This window comes from Salvia miltiorrhiza, chromosome 4 (assembly GCF_028751815.1).
Source record: "Salvia miltiorrhiza cultivar Shanhuang (shh) chromosome 4, IMPLAD_Smil_shh, whole genome shotgun sequence".
Taxonomy (NCBI): domain Eukaryota; kingdom Viridiplantae; phylum Streptophyta; class Magnoliopsida; order Lamiales; family Lamiaceae; genus Salvia; species Salvia miltiorrhiza.
This window is the reverse complement of record NC_080390.1, coordinates 4053817-4075896: the sequence shown is the minus strand read 5'-3', so window position 1 is coordinate 4075896 and position 22080 is coordinate 4053817. Positions and strand designations below refer to the sequence as shown.

The window sequence follows — 22080 nt, the reverse complement described above, 5'->3', positions numbered from 1 at the left end:
TAATTAGGCATTAATTGATAAATCTAATTGGAACGGATGATCCAGATGCATACAAGAGTTTTGACCAATCTAAATTTATTGAAAGAAAAAAGTCATCATGTTTGATTGACAAAATATTTTATGCATCTGGATCATCCAATCTAATTTAGGTTGTATAGCGTTTTCTAAGAATGTTATTTTTTTTGTAAGAAATAAGAATATTGCATAAGTTAGTATATAGTATTTGCATAAGTTGCAGTATAATACTGTACAAATTTTTACTTGGATTCAAATCATGGAGGGAGATATCATTCTCATTTCTCACTATATTTATCTATTCTCATTTGATCTTCTCCCTATTTATCCAAAAAAATTATCAATTTACTCTTATGAACATAACTTGTATCTTATTCTTATGCATCCTAAACCACGCAAACTATAAAAAAGAAAAAAAGAAAACAACCACGCTAACTATCAAATGTATTACTATCATTCAGAGAAAAAAAAAAAAACTATAGTTGACTATTTTTTTTACCATGCCTATGCAACGCGATGCATATTTAAAAAGTGCGAAAGCGACAGTGTAAACAATTTCGTCATTTTATTTAATGGCTATATTAATATAGCCGTAATAGGATTATAGGAATATTATTGGGGTAGGCTGAAGCATTTTCCCCCAAACTTGTGTAATAGTGAAAAAATTCGAACAAAAATTCTCAATGAAAGTATGCGTTGGGATCACTTTCATTCTAAAATATTGGAACAACATTTTTTGTTTACTTTGAGGGAGGGAGAGTGGTGGAGTTTGAATTTTAAAATCTAGACCTCACTGTTCGTAGATAGAAGTTCACAGTACTTGGTGAACAATATTTTAAAACCAGACAAAATGTAAGGTGTGTTCTTTTAGCCATTTTGAATGATATAGATCATAGTAGTATATTATTCAAAATATAAAATTAATTAGCATAGGCCTAGATTTTAGGCAGGCAAATATTTTAATTTTCCCGCCGCCAAACAACGGTTTCCATGAAAGCGCCTACTCTCTCTCATTACCCGCCATAAATGCCCAGCTGTAGAGAAGAGCTCTACTTCCAGAATATGGAGAGAACCCACGGCGGCGCATTGCTGGTGCGACCGGAGCCGAAATCCGGCCTTATTTCATCGGCGATAGACTGCTTGGAATGGGCATTTGTGAAGCTGATGCACCATCCCAAGCAGCCCTCTCCCTGTCTTTCCGGTAACTTCGCCCCCGTCGATGAGACTCATCCTCTCTCCGATCTCGTCGTTAGAGGAAATCTCCCGGTCAGCGGCTTCGATTTTTCCGTTATACGGTCAGAATTTGAAATTATTGAGGAAAGAAAATTGGTTGCTGCAGGAATGCCTCAACGGTGAGATCGTCAGGGTCGGCCCGAACCCGAAGTTTGCTCCGGTTGCTGGATATCATTGGTAATCATATTGCTTTCCTAATTTATTGTGACTTTGTTGCTCCTTATTTACAATTATGATATATCGTGAATTTGGAAGGGATTTAGCAACCTAATCTGATCGTCTCCGTGATTGAGTTTGTAATTATTCGTTTATTTTTCTGCAGGTTTGATGGAGATGGGTGCGTTTTCTACGCCTTCATTTGAAGTTTCAAGATGTGTAGTTTTTTGAATAAAGCCTTTATTACTGGGATATTCTTCTACTAGTATAGATCCTTTGAGCTTCACAGTAAACAAGTTTTTCTTGTGATCCTGAAAGTGTGATTTGGATAGTCGTGTCAATTATGTCATGTCAATTGAACGAACTCATTTTGTAATTAAGCATATTTGTATCCTCACATGTTTGTGTTAGGTTCATAATGGAAGCTGCCCTTTGTTTTAATTAAAAACTTATAACTACGTGTTTAGAAAAAAACTGTCTATGGAACAGTGGTGGTTTCATGTTGTGTTATTTGTTTATAAGTTATGGTTTCTGTCGTGCATTTTGGCTGACATGAGGAGACATCACACTATGATTTCTAAAATGTTTTTCTTTCCGCTATTGAGAAGGGTATTATTATGGTATCTTCTTCTACTTTATTGCTAATTTTAATTAAGGAGGCACATTTTGAACATTCTTAATGTCATGATTAATTCTTATGTTTTGATACTTGTTTAACTGACACTTATATTTTGCAGAATGGTTCATGGTGTGCGCATAAAAAATGGGAAAGCAACCTATGTCTCCCGCTTTGTGAAGACATCACGGCTCAAACAAGAGGAGATTTATGGGGGATCAAAATTTGTGAAGGCATGTGTCATATATGCCATTATGTGCTTCTCTATCTCAAACTTTTTTTTAAATCTTTTCTTATCTAAATGACACTCATAAAGGGTTAAAGTGCATTCTTTATTAGACATTGTACTTGTCTGTTTAAACTTGTCAATTTAAAGAGTATCAGTTCTTTAATAGTACTCTATTAGTTTTTTTGAAGCAAAGCCTTTTATCCAATTCCTGTCATTAGACTAAATAACAGTTGCAATTACTTTACAAAAATGCAAAAATATATGGAGTTGGAAAGCCCTAAATTGCTTCAATCGTTTTCTACATATGAGGTTGTACTGTTGTACCATTAGACCAGTAGGTTCAGGTACTAAACTTGATGTCGATGGTTTAAGGCAAAATTCATTTGGCTTTGGAAGACTACTCAACAAAAAGGGATATACTTGAATTTTTCATCAAGGAAATGTATTCATGTGTAGTCACATAACATATCATGAACGAACAAGTGTTTTCTAGCTCAACTTGAGCAAACAAGTGTTTGCTTCAACATATGCTATGTATTCCATGTCTTATTCTTTGTTCCCTTACGATTACAACTTGATAAGCAGATTGGTGACTTGAGAGGGTTTTTTGGACTTATCATGGTTACTATGCAACTGCTAAGGACAAAACTCAAAGTACTGGATGCTTCCTATGGAAATGGCACAGGTGGGAATTATGGTGCTTTCCTACCATATAATTATCTCTCTCTCTCTCTGTCTAACAACAGCCAGCTGAACACATACAATTTTAATTTTAGCTAATATACTTGCATTAAATTTTTAGATTATGTAAGGTCAGTCAGACAATTATATGAATATGGTGGCATAGTGCAGTCCTAATTTTATATCGTTTGCATTTCTTGGTAATAGTTGGGTTTATTAGATCCATAAAATGACAGAAAACTTCATCTGCTTGTTGTATGTACATGGGCCCTGCTTGACTTGACTATAATTGGATTGTGTATTCAGCTAATACAGCTCTAGTATATCATCATGGGAAGCTTTTGGTGCTTGGTGAGGCAGATAAACCATGTAAGTGTGCTCTTTCTCTCTCCTGTTAATAGAATTATGTTTCTTTTTTATGGCTAAAATATTGTTCAATGAAACCCCTGTTAGCCCCTTGTCTCCTTTCCCATCTCCATTGACTTCACCTGGTGGATATTTAGCTTACAAAACTTGTCCAATTTTTACCAAAGCAATTATGACACTCATATTATATCTTTATTTGACAAGTAAGGTGTGCATGCTTGCATGAGGATGTTTTGTGGCTTCATTATTTACAATAAACGAGGTGCTGTTCATACAGTTCTAGTAGTCTGTGTGTATGCGCACGTGTGTGTGTGTGTGTAGAGATACAGATGGATCTAATGCAGCACAGGTTTTCTATCTGTTGAATAGATGTTATCAGAGTTTTGGAAGATGGAGATCTGCAGACCATTGGCATGATGGATTACGACAAAAGACTGTCACATTCCTTTACTGCTCATCCAAAGGTGGATCCCCTCACCGGTATGATTAATTAATGTCAATATGAATACTGCAGTAAAATTAATGCCTCTAGATTTAGCTGAGTTTTTTGTTTAACCTTTGCGATTTGATAAGGTGGTTGATTTATCTTCTTTTCACTTATCCTTGTTCGGTTGTCACTACTACCTTGTTATTTTCTATCTAGCTGCAAAACATACTTCTGCTGTAACTATGAAATATCTAAAGTCGTCACCAGAATGAAATACATGCATAAAACAGAAGAGCTGGAACTATGAAATAGCATATGCTGGTGGGATGAGGTCAATTTACATACTCTAATATACCTGCACCTAGACTTCCTCACCCAATAGCAAGTAAACTTTATGGTTACAATAAGGTAGTTGTTAGTCCTACAGCTGTAAGGCTTCAATTCTTTCATATAGGATAAGCTTTTACAACTTGCACTAGATTTTATTCTGTGACCTGCACATTTCAGAATTCTCATTCTGATTGCCTTAAGTTTGTTATGACTAACATAAGCTAAAAAGAACTGAGAGGTAACTTGGATATTTTCACAACTATATTTGTTCTAGCAACGATATTATTGTTAAACTACTCCAACTATAACAATTAGCAAAGATATTATGAACTAGTGAACTGACACACACAACTCTTGGCAGCAGCCTTGTTTGAGCTGACACTAATGTATCTGTTCTATTTCTTACAATCTTGAGAATAAAGTTAATTTCTTTCTTGTTGTCACAAGCAAGTTCTCTTAGACAAGCTTTCGTACAGGGGAAATGTTTACCTTTGGATATTCTCGTACACCACCATATATCACATACAGAGTCATATCAAAGGAAGGGGTAATGCAGGAACCAGTGCCGATAACAATACCAGAACCAATCATGATGCATGATTTTGCCATCACTGAAAATTATGCGATTTTTATGGATCTACCGTTGTACTTCAAGCCAAAGGTACGGCTCTTAGACAATGTTATCCATGTTCTTACTTTGACATGAAACATTGTGTAGTAATTGCTTCCCGGGTCTGCTTTCAGAAAGAATGCATATTTGTGTCCCAGTACCTTTTTTTAATTGGTCCCTACACAACTTTATTTTATTTGAAAATAATCCTTCTAAGTTGGATTTAGTTCAAGTTTTTGTAACATGTAAGTATTGAGTCATTGACATGTGAATGAAGCGTGTTGAGACTTGTAATGTATTAATGAATACTCCCTCCGTTCCATTTGACTTGGCCTGCATTCCTTTTTGGGCTGTCCCACTTGACTTGGCTTGTTTTCTTTTTGGGTAATCATTTTACACTACATTAAATATGAGTGCGCACACACATTTACACTACAATCTTATTCTCCTAAATAACCGTGCTGAAAAGAAATAGGCCAAATTGGCTGGACGGAGGGAGTATTTCTTAACTGATTTTTGCTTACTAATTACTGAAGCAGTCATGGTCATCAATTTTCTTCCAGGAGATGATAAAGGAAAATAAGTTTGTTTACACTTATGATCGTACTAAGGAAGCTCGTTTTGGGATTCTTCCACGATATGCTGAAAATGAGATGCTAATAAAGTGGTTTGAGCTTCCAAATTGCTTCATATTCCACAATGGTGAGCTACTTAATTCTTTTGTATTTTAGAAAAAGGATTTCCTGCAAGTTGTTTCAAGATTCTAGGCTTGTAGGTAGCCAAACATACTTTTTACTTCATAAGATGATGCATGATCCACAAATGTTGATTTAATTGATATTCCTGTTCTTTTGTAACGTGAAGGGTTTTGTACAGATCAAAGTAAATCTTTTGATAATAGATTGTAATGGTTTTCTAAAAAGCCAAAGATTACTCGATACTCTTTCTTTTTTTGTTAGGACAAGATATAGTTTCTACAGTTCCTCTTTAAGTAATGGGATGAGTAAGTGCTGCAATTGCTTGCTTGGTGCACAACCATTTTCCTGCATAATATTTAATTGAACTTGATATAAGAATAGGGCCTGTATGTATCTATATGTTATTTCCATATGCTTTACCTAGGATCTTTTTGTCCTATGCACAACCTGAAATCAACTAGGTCCAACTGGCGCTTGAATTTCAATCATAATAATCTTGAGATGAAAAGTAACAACCAGTTCAATCTCTTAACAAATATTGTTTTTACTCATAATCACCATAAGTTATTTCTAGAGATTTCCTATACTGAACAATTAATATACCCCAACTGTTTGTCAGCAAATGCTTGGGAGGAAGGAGACGAAGTAGTTCTTATCAGCTGTCGGCTTGAAAATGCTGATCTTGACATTTTCAACGGCTCTGTAAAAGAAAAGTTTGAGAATTTTAAAAATGAACTGTAAGAGACCATGCTAATCCATTTATACTTATCTCTCTTATTTCTAAGGTGATACTCTGTTTGTGTTAGGTATGAGATGAGATTCAACCTTAAAAATGGTCTGGCTTCACAGAAAAGATTATCTACATCCGCTGTAGATTTTCCCACAGTGAATGAACGCTACACAGGCAGGTAAGCTCGGTCAAGTTCATCAATCATTCGGCTCAATTTGAAGTGGATAAATTCAAGAGAACTAGTTTCAGAAAAACTCATAGACGATCAGCAATCTCAGGACCATGATGTGTGTTTTGTGCATTCAGGAAACAAAGATACGTATATGGCTCCATATTGGACGATTATCCTAAGGTATCTGGTATTATCAAATTTGATTTACAAGCAGAACCAGACACTAAAAAGGAAAAGCTTGAAGTGGGGGGTAATGTCATCAACATCTTTGATCTCGGACCTGGGAGGTTCGGATCAGAGGTGATCTTTGTTCCCCGGCATCCTGATAATACATGTGAAGAAGATGATGGCTACTTGATTTTCTTTGTCCATGACGAGAGCACCGGGTACGTTCTCCATCTACTGTACTTGTAATCTATTTCTTGTCTTTCTCCTTGTGAATTAGGCCACTCGATTTTCCAGATGAAGCATGCATTGCAACTCATTATGCGTATCTGGCTATCACTTTTGTATTTGACAAATCTGGTTGCAACTGCATATATATTCTTCCTACTCCAGCAATATTTGAAATTAAAACTATATAAGACAGAATACTTGAGTGTATAAAGACAACTTGAGTATCTTAGTTTTTATTGAGTAAATATTGTATTGTTTGAGATGTACAGGAAGTCAGCAGTAAACGTAATTGATGCAAAAACAATGTCAGCCGATCCTGTTGCTGTAGTGGAACTTCCCAGAAGAGTCCCATATGGTTTCCATGCCTTCTTTGTAACTGAGGTTGGTACATAAAAAATGTTCTTGTTAATCTAAATTAAATGTATAATAAGGAAATAAACTAAGACTATTCAATAGTAGATAGATTATTAAATATTATCATGAAACTTTATTATCCTGTGACACAGGAACAACTTCAAGAACAGGCTTAGCTCTGACAAGGCCACGATGATCAGATCACTTGTAGATTTCCAAGACATCATGTATTCTAAATTATAGTTGCTATGTAGTAATTACTGTGACGATGATCGGATCTATGTGGAGTGCACTGTCCAAGTCACTAATCCAGCGTGGTTGTATGCCGTGTGACCGTCTCTAATAATAATAATAATAATATAGTTGTGGAATTATTCGTATATTATATTTACCTTAAGCTTCTAAACTTATGCTTATTTGTGTTCCACAAGGATTTCCAGCTACCTCACTTCATATCTCATATGAATGAAATAATTAAATCGGTAAACTCTTTTCACTCTTATTTATAATTTGTTGTTAGAGCTTCAACTCATCTCTTACATCAAATAATATCTCCAAGTTTATCTATTTGGGTTAAGTACCAAATTCCCCCTATCGATGGACGTCCCTATCGCGTTTAGCCCCCTACCGTCCACTACTTCAACGTGGCTTTATCACACCAATTTGCCCCCTGCCTTTTAACTGGATGTTAACGCCGTTAGCCTCCAAGCTCTCTCTCTGCTGCCGCCGCCGTCTTCTCTCTGCTACCGTCTCGACGGCGGCGCCATCGGTGTGGCTGCCTCCGTCCCCAACCCCTTCTCTTCCCTCTTGCTTGGAAAAGGGAGATGGTGGCAGCCTTGTGGCTGCTACTCACCGGAAAATTTAGGGCAGGAATGGTGGTCCTGTCTGCCGAAATTGAGCAGAGGAGATAGAGATGCATCGGCGGTGGGCCGGTGGCCAAGTTGCCGCCGTCTAACTCAGGGAAGAGGGTGGACGGAGGCGGCATCGTGTGTGGCGCAGAGGTCGTCGGAAAATAAGGGAAAGAGAAGGGATTGGAGACGGCGAGAGGAAGACGCAGGGATTGTTCCAAGCAAGAGGGAAGAGAAGGGATTGGGGACGGAGGCAGCCACACCGAGAAGAAGGTAGCAGAGAGAAGACGGCGGCGGCATCAGAGAAAGAGCTGGAGGCTAACTGCGTTAACGTCCGTTAAAAGGCGGGGCGGGGCGGGGGGGGGGGGGAATTGGTGCGATAAAGCCACGTTGAGGTAGTGGACAGCTCTTCCCCTGACGGCAGGGGGCTAAACGCGATAAGGGACACCATCGATAGGAGAGAATCTGGTACTTAACCCTATCTATTTTACGTGGCTTGTGGACTCACTACAAGAAAAGCTATCGGACACCGACGGAATTACCGACGGGCATTCCGTTGCTATTCCGTCGGTAATTTAGCAACGGATTTAATTTTCGTCGGTAAAAATTTTACCGACCATATTTTAAGCGACGTACGCGCGCCGTCGTTAATCCGTCGGTATTAGTTTTTAGCAACGGAATTTTTGACTTTACCGACGAAATTTTTCGTCGGTAATCGGTCAGATTCTTGTAGTGACTGTTACAAATGAACGTAAAATTTATTGAATGTGATTTGTATAATAACATGAGTTTATCTAGTGTGTCACAAAATACAAGTTTATCCAATGTACCAACTACGACTTCCCATAATAATAATAATAATCGGTCAATGTCCCGCTAGACAAAGTTGGTCTGTTTTATTATCTGTTAGGTGAATTTGGTCTATTAAGATAATTAAGGTAGTTTAATACAATCATAAAATGCAATTAAATAATAAGATTAAGTCAAAAACCCTCGGACACATTATCCTATATTGGCATATTTAAATTATTAACGTTTAAAATACACGAATTTTGGATATAATTTGATTTTGTACATAAATTTTAAAAATTTATAAATAAATATGCGACTTTATACATTGTTGTGCTTTTTCCAAAATTTGAATTTCCATCCAAATTAATTCTACAACCAAATTTGGCCTAATATGTTGTTTGGCATGGCACAAATTCAATCAAAACTACATCACTTATATTCTTTTTCTAACCAGGGGGCTTAGCCCACTGGCCACCGGGTCCTCACTTAAGTGCAGTGACCCGGGTTCGATCCCTCTTGGGAGCGAATTGGAGATATAAGGTGGATTTGGTGAATGGAGAGATAAAGGTGGTTCTTGGATATAAGGTGGATTTGGTGAATGGAGAGATAAAGGTGGTTCTTGGAGTGGATGGAGGAACTAATTACTAACATCTAACATGACTACGTGACTCTTTCTCCATTATCAATACTTTAAACAAATTTTCTTTAAAACCCTTGCTGAAAGCATTCATTTAATTTAACATAACTCCACTTTTTAATAAAATATTTTATTTTTCTTTCATCAATGTACACAATCCTTAGCCTAATAAAATATTTTATTTTTCTTTCATCAATGTACACAATCCTTAGCCTAATACTTCCTCTGTCCAACGAATGAGTAATCATATTTTCTTTCTGGTTCGGCCATCAAATGAGTATTCATTTCCATTTTTTATAAGCATACCTCACATAACACATTCCACGACAAAAATGGCATCCTTATTCCACTTGCACACACAATCAATTTATTAAAACTTGTGCTACCTCCGAATGAGTACTCATTGGATGGACGAATGAAGTAAATTTTTACTCCCATTAACGTCACCAACTCAGCCTGCCCAACATATTTTTTTCACTTTAATTTTTAATTATCTATAGTAATTTGTTTATTATATTTAAAAATACAAAAAAATATTAAAATATTTTATTTTTGTAATTTATAATCATAATTAAAAATAAATATTATCATTCATAACAATTGATACTTTACTTAACCATAAATGAAAATTATAAATGCTTGAAACATAAAATTGAAATTCATAAGAAAGAGAGAATTCAATTTGTCGTAAGAATATAGAAAAATTTTGGTTCTATTTATAGAGAAAAAACCAATCCAAATTTTAATATAATTTTAACTTTTTATATAAAAAAATTATCTATAGTCAAATTTAATTAAATTTAGTGTTAAATAAATGTAAAATCACAAACTTTGGTCAAGAAACGCTTTGCCCACAAACTTTGAAATTTTCAATTTTTATATAAAAAAAGCATTTGTTAAATTTTACCATGGATTTCATCTCCGGTGACCGTAAAATTGACGTGACACTGATGTAGATTTAATTTTACGCTTAACGACATTGTTTTACAAATAAAATGATGTTGTTTCAATATAATCAAATTAATATTCTTAATTCCTAAAAATCACAAATATTCTATTCCTCCTAAAATCAGATCCCAATTTTTTTTCCCTTGAAAAATTGCTTTGCCCCCTCACATTTCACAGGTAGGCCACACTCATTGCCTTCTCCTACCGACCGCTCATCAGCAGCAATTCCCCTCCGTCATTTCCCTTCTCCCCAGAATGTCGCCCCTTCGATCTTCGATGCGCCAACTTCCTCCTGCATCAGCTCCCTCAGGTTAACACTCGCTCTATTGAACCCCACCTTGTTTACTTCGTCGGTGGGGACAGTGAGTGTGAAGAATAATACTACATCTTATGTTTTTCTCGCTTGGACGAAAAAATAGAATGAAGAAGAAGAATAATAATAAGGTTCCACTATTTGCAGAGACGCGAAGAAGAAGAAGAAGAATGATAATTTAGGGTACTGATTTCATTTCTATGGATTGAGTGATAAATATGTACAAAATGACGCAATTTTTTACTCTTACCAAACATTGCATTTTGAGTTATCGGACAGAAAAAATTGTGATGCGTGTTGGCGAGCCACATCACTGTCACGTCGATTTCAAATTAGGAGAATTGAAAAACGGTAGTAAAATTGAGCAAATGTGAAAGTTTTTTTTTTATATATAAAAATGAAATTTTCAAAGTTAGTGAACAAAGCGTATTTCGACTAAAGTTTGTGATTTTACATGAATTTAACCCATAAATTTATCTATATAAAAAAACAAAATCTTAATCTATATATATATGAAACACTAGTTTTCTAACGTTAATATTTTCCCACCCCTCTCGAAATTTTAGGATGTTTGAATAAACGTGGGTCATTTTCAATGAATGCACTTTTATCTCCTGCTTTTAAGCAGCCTCTATGTAACACAATAGTTCACACAACAGCAACTTCTCTGTACCATCCACACGAAAGATAGTCACCCAAATTACACATAAAATTAGGAAAATCAATCGAATTATTCAATTTTTTCAAACGCAATTTGTGTGAATCGAGTGGAGAGACGAAGAACTAGAAAGAGGGATAAAGAGCTTTAGAAAAAAGATGGATAAAGAAGGAGGGCGAAGAAGGTGGTGTCTGGGAAATGAATAGATGGCTAAGCCGGCGGTCGAAGTGGTTGATGTTGTTCGACCGGTCGTTGACAGCAGCGTTGAAACGGCGGTCGCACGTGCTGCTGGCTTTTCGGCCAGATTTGTTTGGGGAGAAGGTGGAGGGCAAAGACGACGGCTGCGTTGCGACGGTGAGCAATCGCCGGACTTGAAGGAGCAGGTGTAGGAGGAGGGTTTGTTGATTTGGGACTTGAGAGTAGAGAAAGATGAGGGAAACGAGTGAATAGGTTGTTAGGCACTAATAAGAAGTTTCAAACATGTTGGGCTTGCTGATGAGATTTGAAATATCGATTGGGGCTTCAAAAAAATCATCTTGAGCCTTTACTTAGTAGATGTTGGGCGTTGGGCTTTAGGATAATTGAATATTATGACTCTATATTTTGTATGAATTTAATATTAAACTTAATTAAATTGTTTGATTCATTTACTAATAACTGTTTTATTGTTAGTTATAGTATAAAATAAACCAATTACAGTAATATGTATATATAACCACTGATTTATATATAAAAAAATAAGTATCAAATTGTGTTACTATTATCATAATTCTAATTTTTTGCCAGTTTAATTTTTATTATACAATACTCATTAAATTTAATGTAATAAATATTTTTGAGAGGGAAATTTGATATAATAATTATTGAGTTAATAATATCATTATTATACTCTACTTTGAATAATAAATATTCAAATTAATATATATCTTGCTTTTGTTATCTATTAATTTAATTCATAAATAATGACATTTTGATAATATATAATTTAAAATTTTAAAAATTATAGTAAAATATGTCTCGATCCGTGCATCGCACGGGAGGGCATACTAGTTAACTAATAACAAGTGTCATGTGGCATAATGAATGACCTAAAGGGTGGACGACCACCTAGGTCATGGAAAAATAATGACTTGTGAATTATGTTTATTTTCCTTTGCTTTTGTTATAGTGTGTTATCCATGGGCACAAAGATTCTAGAATTGAAGATATGCTCTAATCTTCATCCTCACTTCTAGGCTTGGCGACGTCCAAGGCCGACGGGGTGAGGAATTGTGTTGTTGAGAGAGGGGTGGTGAGGTGTAATTATAAAATTAATTTGATTTTTTAAATATAATTTATAATTAGAATGACATGATTTTGATTTGGTGCCGCCAGTGGCAACGTCGAGCGGTCTGGTGGAGGCGTTGGGGTTAGGTTTAGGGAGGAAGGAGTTGTGCCCCGTCTCGGCCGTGATTGGACTGAAAGAACCGCCGGTTGTGCCAAGAGTGGCAGGGCCGGGCAGCGGTCAGAGTGAACGTCTACAAGATGTGGTGGTGTAGCGGTGTGGTGGAGCTGGTGAAAAGGATGCGAGGGGAGTGCGGAATGGACGCGATTGTTTTCACGAGTACTGCGGGGGTGGAGGGGCTGCTGAAGAGCTTGGCGGAAGTGAGGTTGGATTGGGGAATGGTGAGGCGGATGGTGGCAGCGGCACACGGTGAAGTAGGATTGGATTGGGGAATGGTGAAGCAAAACGATGTCGGTTCACAACATGTCATTTAATAATAATAATAAAAATCCATGTAATGGACACGTCGACCAATTTAAGTCACGTCATTTAAAATATTGACACATAGATATAATTAGTTCATCGGAATACTTCGCCAGATGCAAAAATCGCTTAATAACTTAGTTGAGATATACTGTGACTGATTTTCTGAATTTAATGTAAAACGCGAAAATGAAAATAATTGAGATATTTAGCGCATTAACCTCATTTTAATATTGCCTTTTTTGTGCGTCAATTTTCAAATAATTTGTATGTATATGCAAATATTCAATACTTATGCACCTTGGTTACTGCTGCAGCCTGCGGAAGTCGTGGGTGGGATATAAAAATAGTTTAAATATCTGATAGTTGAATCTGATAATGGAATACACTCTCTTTTATTTGGTAAGCTTTGAACTTTGATGCTCTATATATTCGAGCTTTAATTGAAATAGTTTAAAAATCATTCATACATACTCTATGTTATAATGGACAACAAATCATTCTCTTTGTCTGGTCCGACATAAAAATAATTTTTTTTAAAAATAGTTTAAACAAATAATATTATTGATGGAAACGACATTATCCATGCAAGACACATTGCATTATAACATTAATTAATAAATACGCTGTTATTCAAATTAAATAATCGTAACTCAAATAATGTTATCGACGCAGACAACATTATTCATGCAAGACGAATAGCGTTATAACATTATATTGTACTCTTGTGCGAGATGGAATGAGAAATTTATAGAATTGAAACGATGTGTTAATTTTTTTTTTTTTTTTTTTTGATGAGATCATGTAAAACTGAATTAAAAATTTTAAGTTTATATTTAATAAATGTAACAGTTCGGCTCCAGACTTGACGACTATCCCACAGACTAACACGAGTCTTTTATAGCGTGTTTTGTCCTCACTCACACGCTCTCGAGAAACTTTCCAAGACTCATCCATCCTGAAATTGCTTCAAATCAAGTACACTTAACCTTAGAGTTTTTTACATGTGGTGACCAGAAAAGAATATACATCTAACCCAATCAAATATTTTAAGCTCTCATTGAATATGTCGTCTCATTCCAACATATTCTCGAAATCTCTCTCGTTCGGATGTGTTCTGATTCATTCATGTGCCTCTCCGCTTGGAAGTTTTAATCGGAGCCAATCTTTGTTTGTGTCTCTTTTGCACCGACGATCACTCCGCACTTCGTTCTTTCTTGAGGGTCACAATAAATACTAAAAAAAAAAAAAAAAAACTTCTGTTTAATAATGGTTCAGCTTGGGGATTAAGATCATTGTACTAAGTTTTGGGCCTAAATCCAATTATTAGAGTTCATGGGCCTAAGGCCTTTAGGGCTCACTCTCACATCTATAAATAGAAGGTTAGCATTAACATTAAAAAGGATGATTTATTTCTGAGCAACACTTGTAATATGTGAATACTCTCTCAAAGCATAGTGAAACCAACGAAGAACTCCCGTGGACGTAGATCATTTATGATCGAACCACGTATATCTTGTCTCGTTTATCGTTTTTTGTTTATCGTTTCTTAATTAGGGTAAAATTTCTTGTTTCATCAACTGGCGCCGTCTGTGGGAAACGGGGGCTACGTCGTGAGTTCCGACGAGCCTCTAATTTTGTTTTTGGGAAATTGGGGTTACTGTTCATCGATGATTACTGTTCATCGAAAAGAAAAAGAAATCAGGCATAGTTACTGTTCATCGGAAATCAAGAAAAAAGGGGGGGGATCAGGTTATCTCCCTAATTCTAAAAAAGCGGCCACTCCCAACTCTCAAATCATTCATCCTCAGGTCCAACTCTCTCTACATGACTTAACCGGTCAGCTGCCATCTCAGAATCCCGGCGGCGTTGCCGTCGGGCATGGATCCATCCTTCTCTCGTCGTCCTCACTCTCACAAATCCAGAACGGATCTCTCTCAATTTCTACTTTCATCTAGAAAAGTCGAGCTCGACCGCTGTGACCCAGTGAACCTAGACCAGGTTCAGCGCAGGTTTCAATTGAAGCCGCCACCCTTCTTCCATGACTTTAACCTCCGATCGAAGACCCTAATCGCAGCGGAAACCAGCCACCACCGCCGCACCGAGCTCCCATCCTTTGAGCCAACCATTGGCATAGGGAAAAACCCCCAATTCTCTCAATTAATTTGTATTTTCCAAACGATTTATGGTAAATTTTGATGATTCTTCATGTCTCTCTGTGTTTCCCAGCGATTTATGCAAGCATCGACACCTTTCCCTGAGCTCCCAGCGCGAGAATCCCCAAATTGCCTTATATTTCGGTCTTCGGCGAATAATCGTCCGACGAACTCTCTGCTGCCATCATCGGCTCCCGCTCTTGAGGGTGGGAATCTAAAGAACAGAGCAATCATCACCGCAGAACTCTGTAGAAGGCTTATCGCTGGCCCCCTCCTCCTTCACCATGAATATCGTGGTCGAACCCGAGTCCAGCCTCCGTGTCGGATATCTCAGCTATGACTGAGAGACATACAACTGGATCATTGCCGAAGGCATTTCCAGCTACCTTGGCCAGAACATCTCTGCCTCTCAATTAATCAAGAAGCTAAGTTATCTCGATTTTTCTCTTCGTATTGAATTTGGTTTGGGAATGATTAGGGAAAATGGGCTGAATTATATCTGGCTTTGGGAGGTTTAATTGAGGTCCATGTACTGTGTCCTAAACTCTCGTACATAACTAAAATCTTGCTCTGCTTCTTGTGATTTGCTTGAGATTGCTGTTGCTGGGACTAATCGTATATAGCTATCTTCTATTTACTAGTGTCTCGATATATGAACATTTGCATTTCTTGGGCTTTGCCTTCTTGATCATGTTTCGAAAGCAGTCTACTATGATTGATTGTTTCTAGGGAAAATCCAGATGCTATAAGTATATGACAATTCTTCTTGATGTCTTTTGAGTTCACATGTTGGGTAAACTGCCATTTCTAATCTTGGATTCGCATGTTGGCATTTATTTGCTTTAAACTAGACGAAGTTACATATACTTCCCAGGTAGCATATACAAAGTATTCATGCATGAATTACTTGATCCCATAATCAAGGGCGCATCAAGGGGCCGATTACTGGTTCGGATATGGGAATTCTTGAAAAATCATTAGAACATGTGGTATAATTTGCGTGATCCATTCAGTGAGAGATGTTGCTGTGTTTCTGGCATAGAAGATTGGGAAGGGGAAGATATGCTTTTGCTTTTTCAGCCCGTGGATCATTGTTGAGTTCAGCCATCGGATTGGCCAGAGAGCCCGTTGGGTCGAGCCTCACAAAATTCTAGGTGAAGGTTAAACTCTACTTCCAGGCCGTGAACCACCTGAGCTCATCGCAGCCGCCTCCGTTGGCCAGCCACGTCTTGAGCTGCATCATCATAATTTTCTTGTACAGGCACAACACCTGATAGTTGTTCATTTTTGGCCCTCTGCTCGCCGGCATCCCGAAGCTGCGCAGAACTCCCTCCGTCCAATCACCCATTACTTATAGAAAAGTTCAAGTTCGTGGCTCAATTTCTTGCTCTGATGCTGCCAATTTGGGAACTAAAATTTGAGGGAACTGCTGGTTCTTTGTTTCGTTTTCCCCTTAGGGGATCGAGGTGAATAACAGCTTCTTTTTTCTCAAAACTGGGACAGCAACAGCTACTCCTCAGTTCATTCGACAATTGAGCTACCTCTACATGACCTACGCTGGGATTATCATATATATACTGGTATATGGATATTGGGGTGCCGAATTTGCTTGATCTCCAGTGGAGTCACGCAGCCGAGGAATTTTGCAAATTTGAGAAGGGAAGATGTCCTTAATAATTGCTATGTTTACTTCTTTAATAACGGTTCATACCTTCATTTTAAATAAAATGGTGTATGTTGTCCACTTGTTATGAGCTTGATTGAGCCTTGAACTTCTATGAGACGTTCAATATTAAATTTGTGACCGATGATGTTGGATATCTTAAAATATTGCTTGAGAGGGGCTGTTTCTATATTGAATTTCTATGAGACGTTCTTGTTTCTATATTTATAGTTTCAATATTGCTTTAGAGGGGCTGTAATCTTGTTTATACATTTATGCTAAGCTAGTCATTGTTAGCGCAAGAATTATATATATATCTATGTATAGAAGCCTGAGTTTATGAGCTTGATGTTGCTATGGTTTTCTTCTGGTTCCGGGCTTGATATAGCTGTGGTGTTGGCTCAAAGTTTGGACTGATGGCTCTGATTTGGCTTTGATCTTAGCTCAGCGCTGAAGAGGGCAGCGCAGGCGAGGGCCTTTGAGGTCAGCGCAGACGGATATCTTCGAGAGGAATTGAAGCATCAAGAGGTCAGTGCAGGTGGCGTCAAGAGGTCAGCACAGACGGCGGTCTTTGAGCGGAATTGAAGCATTAAGAGGTCAGCGCAGGTGGCATCAAGAGGTCAGCGCAGACGGCGGTCTTCGAGCGGAATTGAAGCATCAAGAGGTCAGCGCAGGTGGCATCAAGAGGTCAGCGCAGACGGCGATCTTCGAGAGGAATTGAAGCATCAAGAGGTCAGCGCAGGCGGCGGTCTTCGAGAAGAATTGGAGCATCAAGAGGTCAGCGCAGGCGGTGGTCATCATGAATGCAGCACATCTGGTCTATCAGCGCAGTGCATCTTTTCTCTCAAGGCAGCGCAATGCGTCTTGTCTATTGGGGCAGCGCTGCTGCGTTTTTCTCTATAAGCACGGAGCAGGGTTGCTTTTTAAGAAATGTCTGCAAAGCACACAACTCATGTTGAATTTAGGGGCTTGTTGGATTTCTGAATTCTAGGCTTGAAGAGTCGTTTGATCTTATTATTACAATATATTGCTGATATCTTGTTGTGGTGGAACTCAACTCTTAAATCTGGACAGGACCAAGCGAATGATGATTTAAAATTTATTTCTTATTCATACGAGAACATGTTATGAAGTCGAAAAGCTAATTGGAATTATAGCCCTGTTTCAAGGGGCTCTCATATTTTACTAATACTTTTGCTTAAGAATTCTTATAGCACATGATAAACATCTCTGGGGGAAAGACTTGAACAAATATGGTGAACACCATATACATGAAAAGGTCACCCACTAACAAGTGGTGACTCAGGTACTTCGCAGAACTATAGTTCCTTACTACATGATCTAAGCTACTTTATCTAAGCATGAAGGCATGATTGGAATTCGAAAAATATTCTACTTGAACACTTGGGCATACCATTGATTTATATTATCTTTGATGGGATGTGAGAATTTGACATTAACTAGTACGAAGCTGCACACCTTCTGCATATGTAACAACCCGCTCTTTTATTATATTTAAATCCAGTAATACGATAATTATTATTTCATCTTTCAGTAAATCAAGCCCAGTAAATAATTATGATTTAAATTCAACTTATGACACTGGATTATATTCAATTAAGCAGGATTATTATTTTATTACCAAGTCAGTAGTTTCGCGTAAATAAAACCGCGATGAAAATTATTGAGTAAGCCAATAATTATTTATTTCAGATTCATAACTGACTTAGTTAAGTCATGTTATTTATTAATCACAATAGAATTATTTTTCTATTATTATTTCTTGAGTCGTGAATTTATTCCGACTTGTGAAGAATTAAATCTACGATATTAATTTAGATATTATTCCGTGTATTAAATCTAGCACGCCATGCTCCCTCAGCCACTCTATTCTCACCCATGCCTTAGCTTCTCTTTTTCCACTCCTACATAGTCAAAAATTTCAGCAAGCAAAATCTCAAATGTCAGCAGGCAAATCTAATCACTTAAATTTTTCAACCACGCCTCTACAATTCAGCTGCACTATTCACCATCTTTTCACACTGATCAGCCTCTCCTTAGTTCAGTATTTACCTCCTTTAAAAGCCATCCTCATTACCTAAAATCTTTAGCAGCTGCAAAGGATTTTAAACGGTAAAGATCTCTTTCTCCCCTTATTTCTCTTGAAACAACAAGAACAAGCTCTTAACCATTTTCTGCAAATCTTTTCTGCAGAAACAAGATCACCATACATAACATAGCAGAACATCAACCTGATTTCCTCTACAGAATACTAATCGGTAATTTCATTGTTTCAATAAACTCTTATTTCATCACACAAGCTACTTCATTCATAGTTTATGCAGAAACCCAACAAAATCTATGTTTAGTATAAGAAGTACTGAGATATTAATTAATGGCATATTTCTGCTATAGAATCATCAGACTAGAATCCTTAAACAAGGCAAATGCATCAAGAGATACTAAATAGCATGAGAACCAAAAGAACACGCCACTAGCCTTGCATAAACAATATAGAGAACTGAAACTTCAAGTAGACAAGCTTCGAACTTAGTTTTTAGGAAGAAGGGACACGGCCCTGTTCAGTCGGGCCGAGAGACGACGAGTGGGCGGCGACTCGCGGGTGAAGCAGCAGGTGTTCGCCGGCCTCCCTACAGCAGCGGCGCCAACTTCGGAGAAAGGCAGCCCCGGCGAGCTGGCCTCTGTCGGCAGCAGCTGTTCTGCCGTCTCTCGCCAACTCCAGAGCAGCAGCAACGGCAGCAATTCCAGGAGAGGCAGCGGCTGCCGAGGCTCCAGCTGACGACGGTGGCGGCAACTCCAGACGGCGGCGACTTCAGTGGGCGATTGAAGGCGGAGCGAGATTGAGGAAGAGAGAAGGAGGCGCCGGACCTCGGCGCGATAGAGGCTGATTCGCCGGATTTCGGAGCTCTGCAACTCCAGGCCGCGACTCCGGGAACAGCAGCAGTCGGCGGCGAATTCCTCGGCGACGGCTGGAACGTCCAGAGGGCGGAGCGGCGAAGATTTCAGCCTCGCCGGAACCGTTGGCGGTGGAACTCGTGAGGAGGCGGCTGGATCGAGAGAGAGAGAGAGAGATGTGAGCAGCGTTCCTTTCTTGATTTTAGAGAGAGATGCAGTATTGATAATTAGAGAGAGAGAGAACATGTTTTGCTTTAAAAAAAAAGAGATAAACCGATATTATTGAGAGAGAAAAGCATTCTGCTTTAATAAAGATAGAGAGTGAGAACCGACTGTTTTGAGAAAAAAAGAGAGAGATTCGGTCTTTGAGTTGAAAAAGGAGAGAGAACGTGTCCTGCTTGGAGAGAAAGAGATAACCGAGAATTAGTGGGAGGATGGGCTTTGATTATTTTCAGTATGGGCTTTTCTTTTAATTTATTTTGGGCCTCACCTTTTAATTGATAATGGGCTGTATTTAATTAGTGTGGGCTAGAGTTAATTTTTATTTGGACTGCTATTATTATTTTGGCTTAAAATCAGGCCCAATTTAAGGGTAGTTTAGATTAATCTATTAATTAAATTGAGCTAATTATAATTATGGATTAATTTAGAATGAGGCTATTAATTAGTAAGTGAGTTAGAATACTCTAAGATGAGCGGATTAATTATTTATCCACCCTCATGAGACGATCCTCAATTAGTCAATTTTTATTTATTTAATCCGACAAGTAGGATTTATAATAGCATCTCTCAAATTATCATCTCAGAATAATAATTAACGGAATAAGAGTCATGCATAGTTATTTTATGCATTCGCATTTATTTGAGAATTTCCCTCGAATTAAAATCTTGCTTATTTTCTCGTATTAAAGGTCAAGCACCAGAGTTTAAGGCTTAGTCGTGAGTCTCTACTACCAGGTGGGCTTTCTACGTATAAACTAAAATTATATATTAGAATTGTTAAGACTTTATGCTTATGAATTTAAATATCGTCAATGCCTAAATGCTTTATGTTTTATTATTAATTGCCTATCTGATGTTAATCGAATTCGGATTCTGGATGGGACCGCAAATCCCTTCAGAATTAGTGTACACCCTTGTGATCGTGAGTCATCTAGCGGGTTGGCCGATCATAGTGTCCGTAGAGGGAGGCCTCCCTCTCGGCACGAGTTACTGATATGGTGATTAATGATATAAAATGCCTGCGCGGGTTATTGATGAAAGAAATGATATTATGTTTGGTAAATACGAGTCTTTAAAGGAAAACCCTCGTATATTACTACTGTTGAAAGGCTTGACAATAAAATATTATGCATGTATGTAAATTTCGGCAAGTGTCCACTAAGTACTTTTGTACTTAGCCCTGCATGTATTTTTAAATGTGCAGGTTGAGCTGTGATCGAGGATGTAATGTGCAAGCGGAGCTTTTGTCAATTTAGGACGAGAACCTCAGAGTGGAGTATATGTCTTCATACATATACTCAAGTTATTGTTATTCCGCTGCGAACACTGATTTCACTAAAGACATTATGTTATCTTGTCAAACAATATGTATTATTTAATAATGTACTCAAACTCGTTGAGTACCTCTTTTGAATAATATTATGTACGGTTCCTTTTGACCTTCGATAAATTCTAGTTAATTTCAATTGTTTTCCTTATTCAAGTCAAGTCATCAAGAAGCTAAACATGCCCTTTTCTAATCCCGCTCCTAATTCCCCTCCCTTAGTCGCGGTTTTCCCGAAATTGCTATCCTTAGCAAGTGCGGTCGTGACAGAATGGTATCAGAGCATTTCTTTTGCTCTGAGTACTAATCATTCCTTCTAAGTTGAGTCTAGATTAAGTAAGTAAATACACTTTGAACTAGTTGACAAAAGCTTGGCACTACATCTCGTCACGCTCAACGGAGGTTATGGTAAGTACTTTCAAGTTTTAATTAAGTTAATTTCTTGAAATGTATGAAGCATGAATAAGTATGACTATTGTATGAATCACAAGAACTTAGAACTATTAAGTTATACATATGCTCACTCACACGACAGAACATAGAAGAGAACTTAGGGAGATGCCTTAACTTTTTTCTTCATGTTATGATGACATCAACAATGACGGTTGAAATAGAGAAAGAGGAATCACACGAAGAGTCGCATGATGAAACCACGAGCATGAAGATTGAGCAGCGTAACAAACGCCAATAGTATGTTGATAGCATGAGCATAGCTTAAATATTCGAGTGTTTTTCTACGATGAGATCTCGAATTGGCTTGGCCTTTTGAATTTATTTTGTTGAAACTTTTATTGCTCGTTGCTAGATCTAAGAGTATATCATCATCGCATAACAAGCCCTAAG

The 22080-nt window shown here is 37.6% G+C and overlaps 1 protein-coding gene across 2 annotated transcripts; it reads left to right on the top strand.

Moving 5' to 3' along the window:
- The first annotated feature begins 990 nt into the window (after window positions 1–990).
- Window positions 991–7393, top strand: LOC131022218 (carotenoid 9,10(9',10')-cleavage dioxygenase-like). 2 transcript variants are annotated; one of them, XM_057951666.1, is made up of 14 exons: window positions 991–1281; window positions 1355–1425; window positions 1571–1585; window positions 2142–2253; window positions 2835–2934; window positions 3237–3299; window positions 3666–3776; window positions 4530–4714; window positions 5227–5365; window positions 5981–6098; window positions 6168–6269; window positions 6398–6649; window positions 6929–7040; window positions 7166–7393. In XM_057951666.1, the coding sequence occupies exons 1-14, from the start codon at window positions 1042–1044 to the stop codon at window positions 7187–7189; spliced, it is 1644 nt and encodes a 547-aa protein (XP_057807649.1). In that variant the 5' UTR covers window positions 991–1041; the 3' UTR covers window positions 7190–7393. The 2 variants fall into 2 exon arrangements, with proteins under 2 accessions (XP_057807649.1, XP_057807648.1); XM_057951665.1 differs by having other exon boundaries at window positions 5203–5365.
- The last annotated feature ends 14687 nt before the right edge of the window (window positions 7394–22080 follow it).

Coding starts and splice junctions, on each gene's coding strand:
- LOC131022218 (XM_057951665.1), top strand. CDS start 1,042: ATGCCCAGCTGTAGAGAAGAGCTCTACTTCCAGAATATGGAGAGAACC. Junction 3,300..3,665: donor TGGTGAGGCAGATAAACCAT/GTAAGTGTGCTC, acceptor TCTGTTGAATAG/ATGTTATCAGAGTTTTGGAA. Junction 5,366..5,980: donor TTGCTTCATATTCCACAATG/GTGAGCTACTTA, acceptor ACTGTTTGTCAG/CAAATGCTTGGGAGGAAGGA.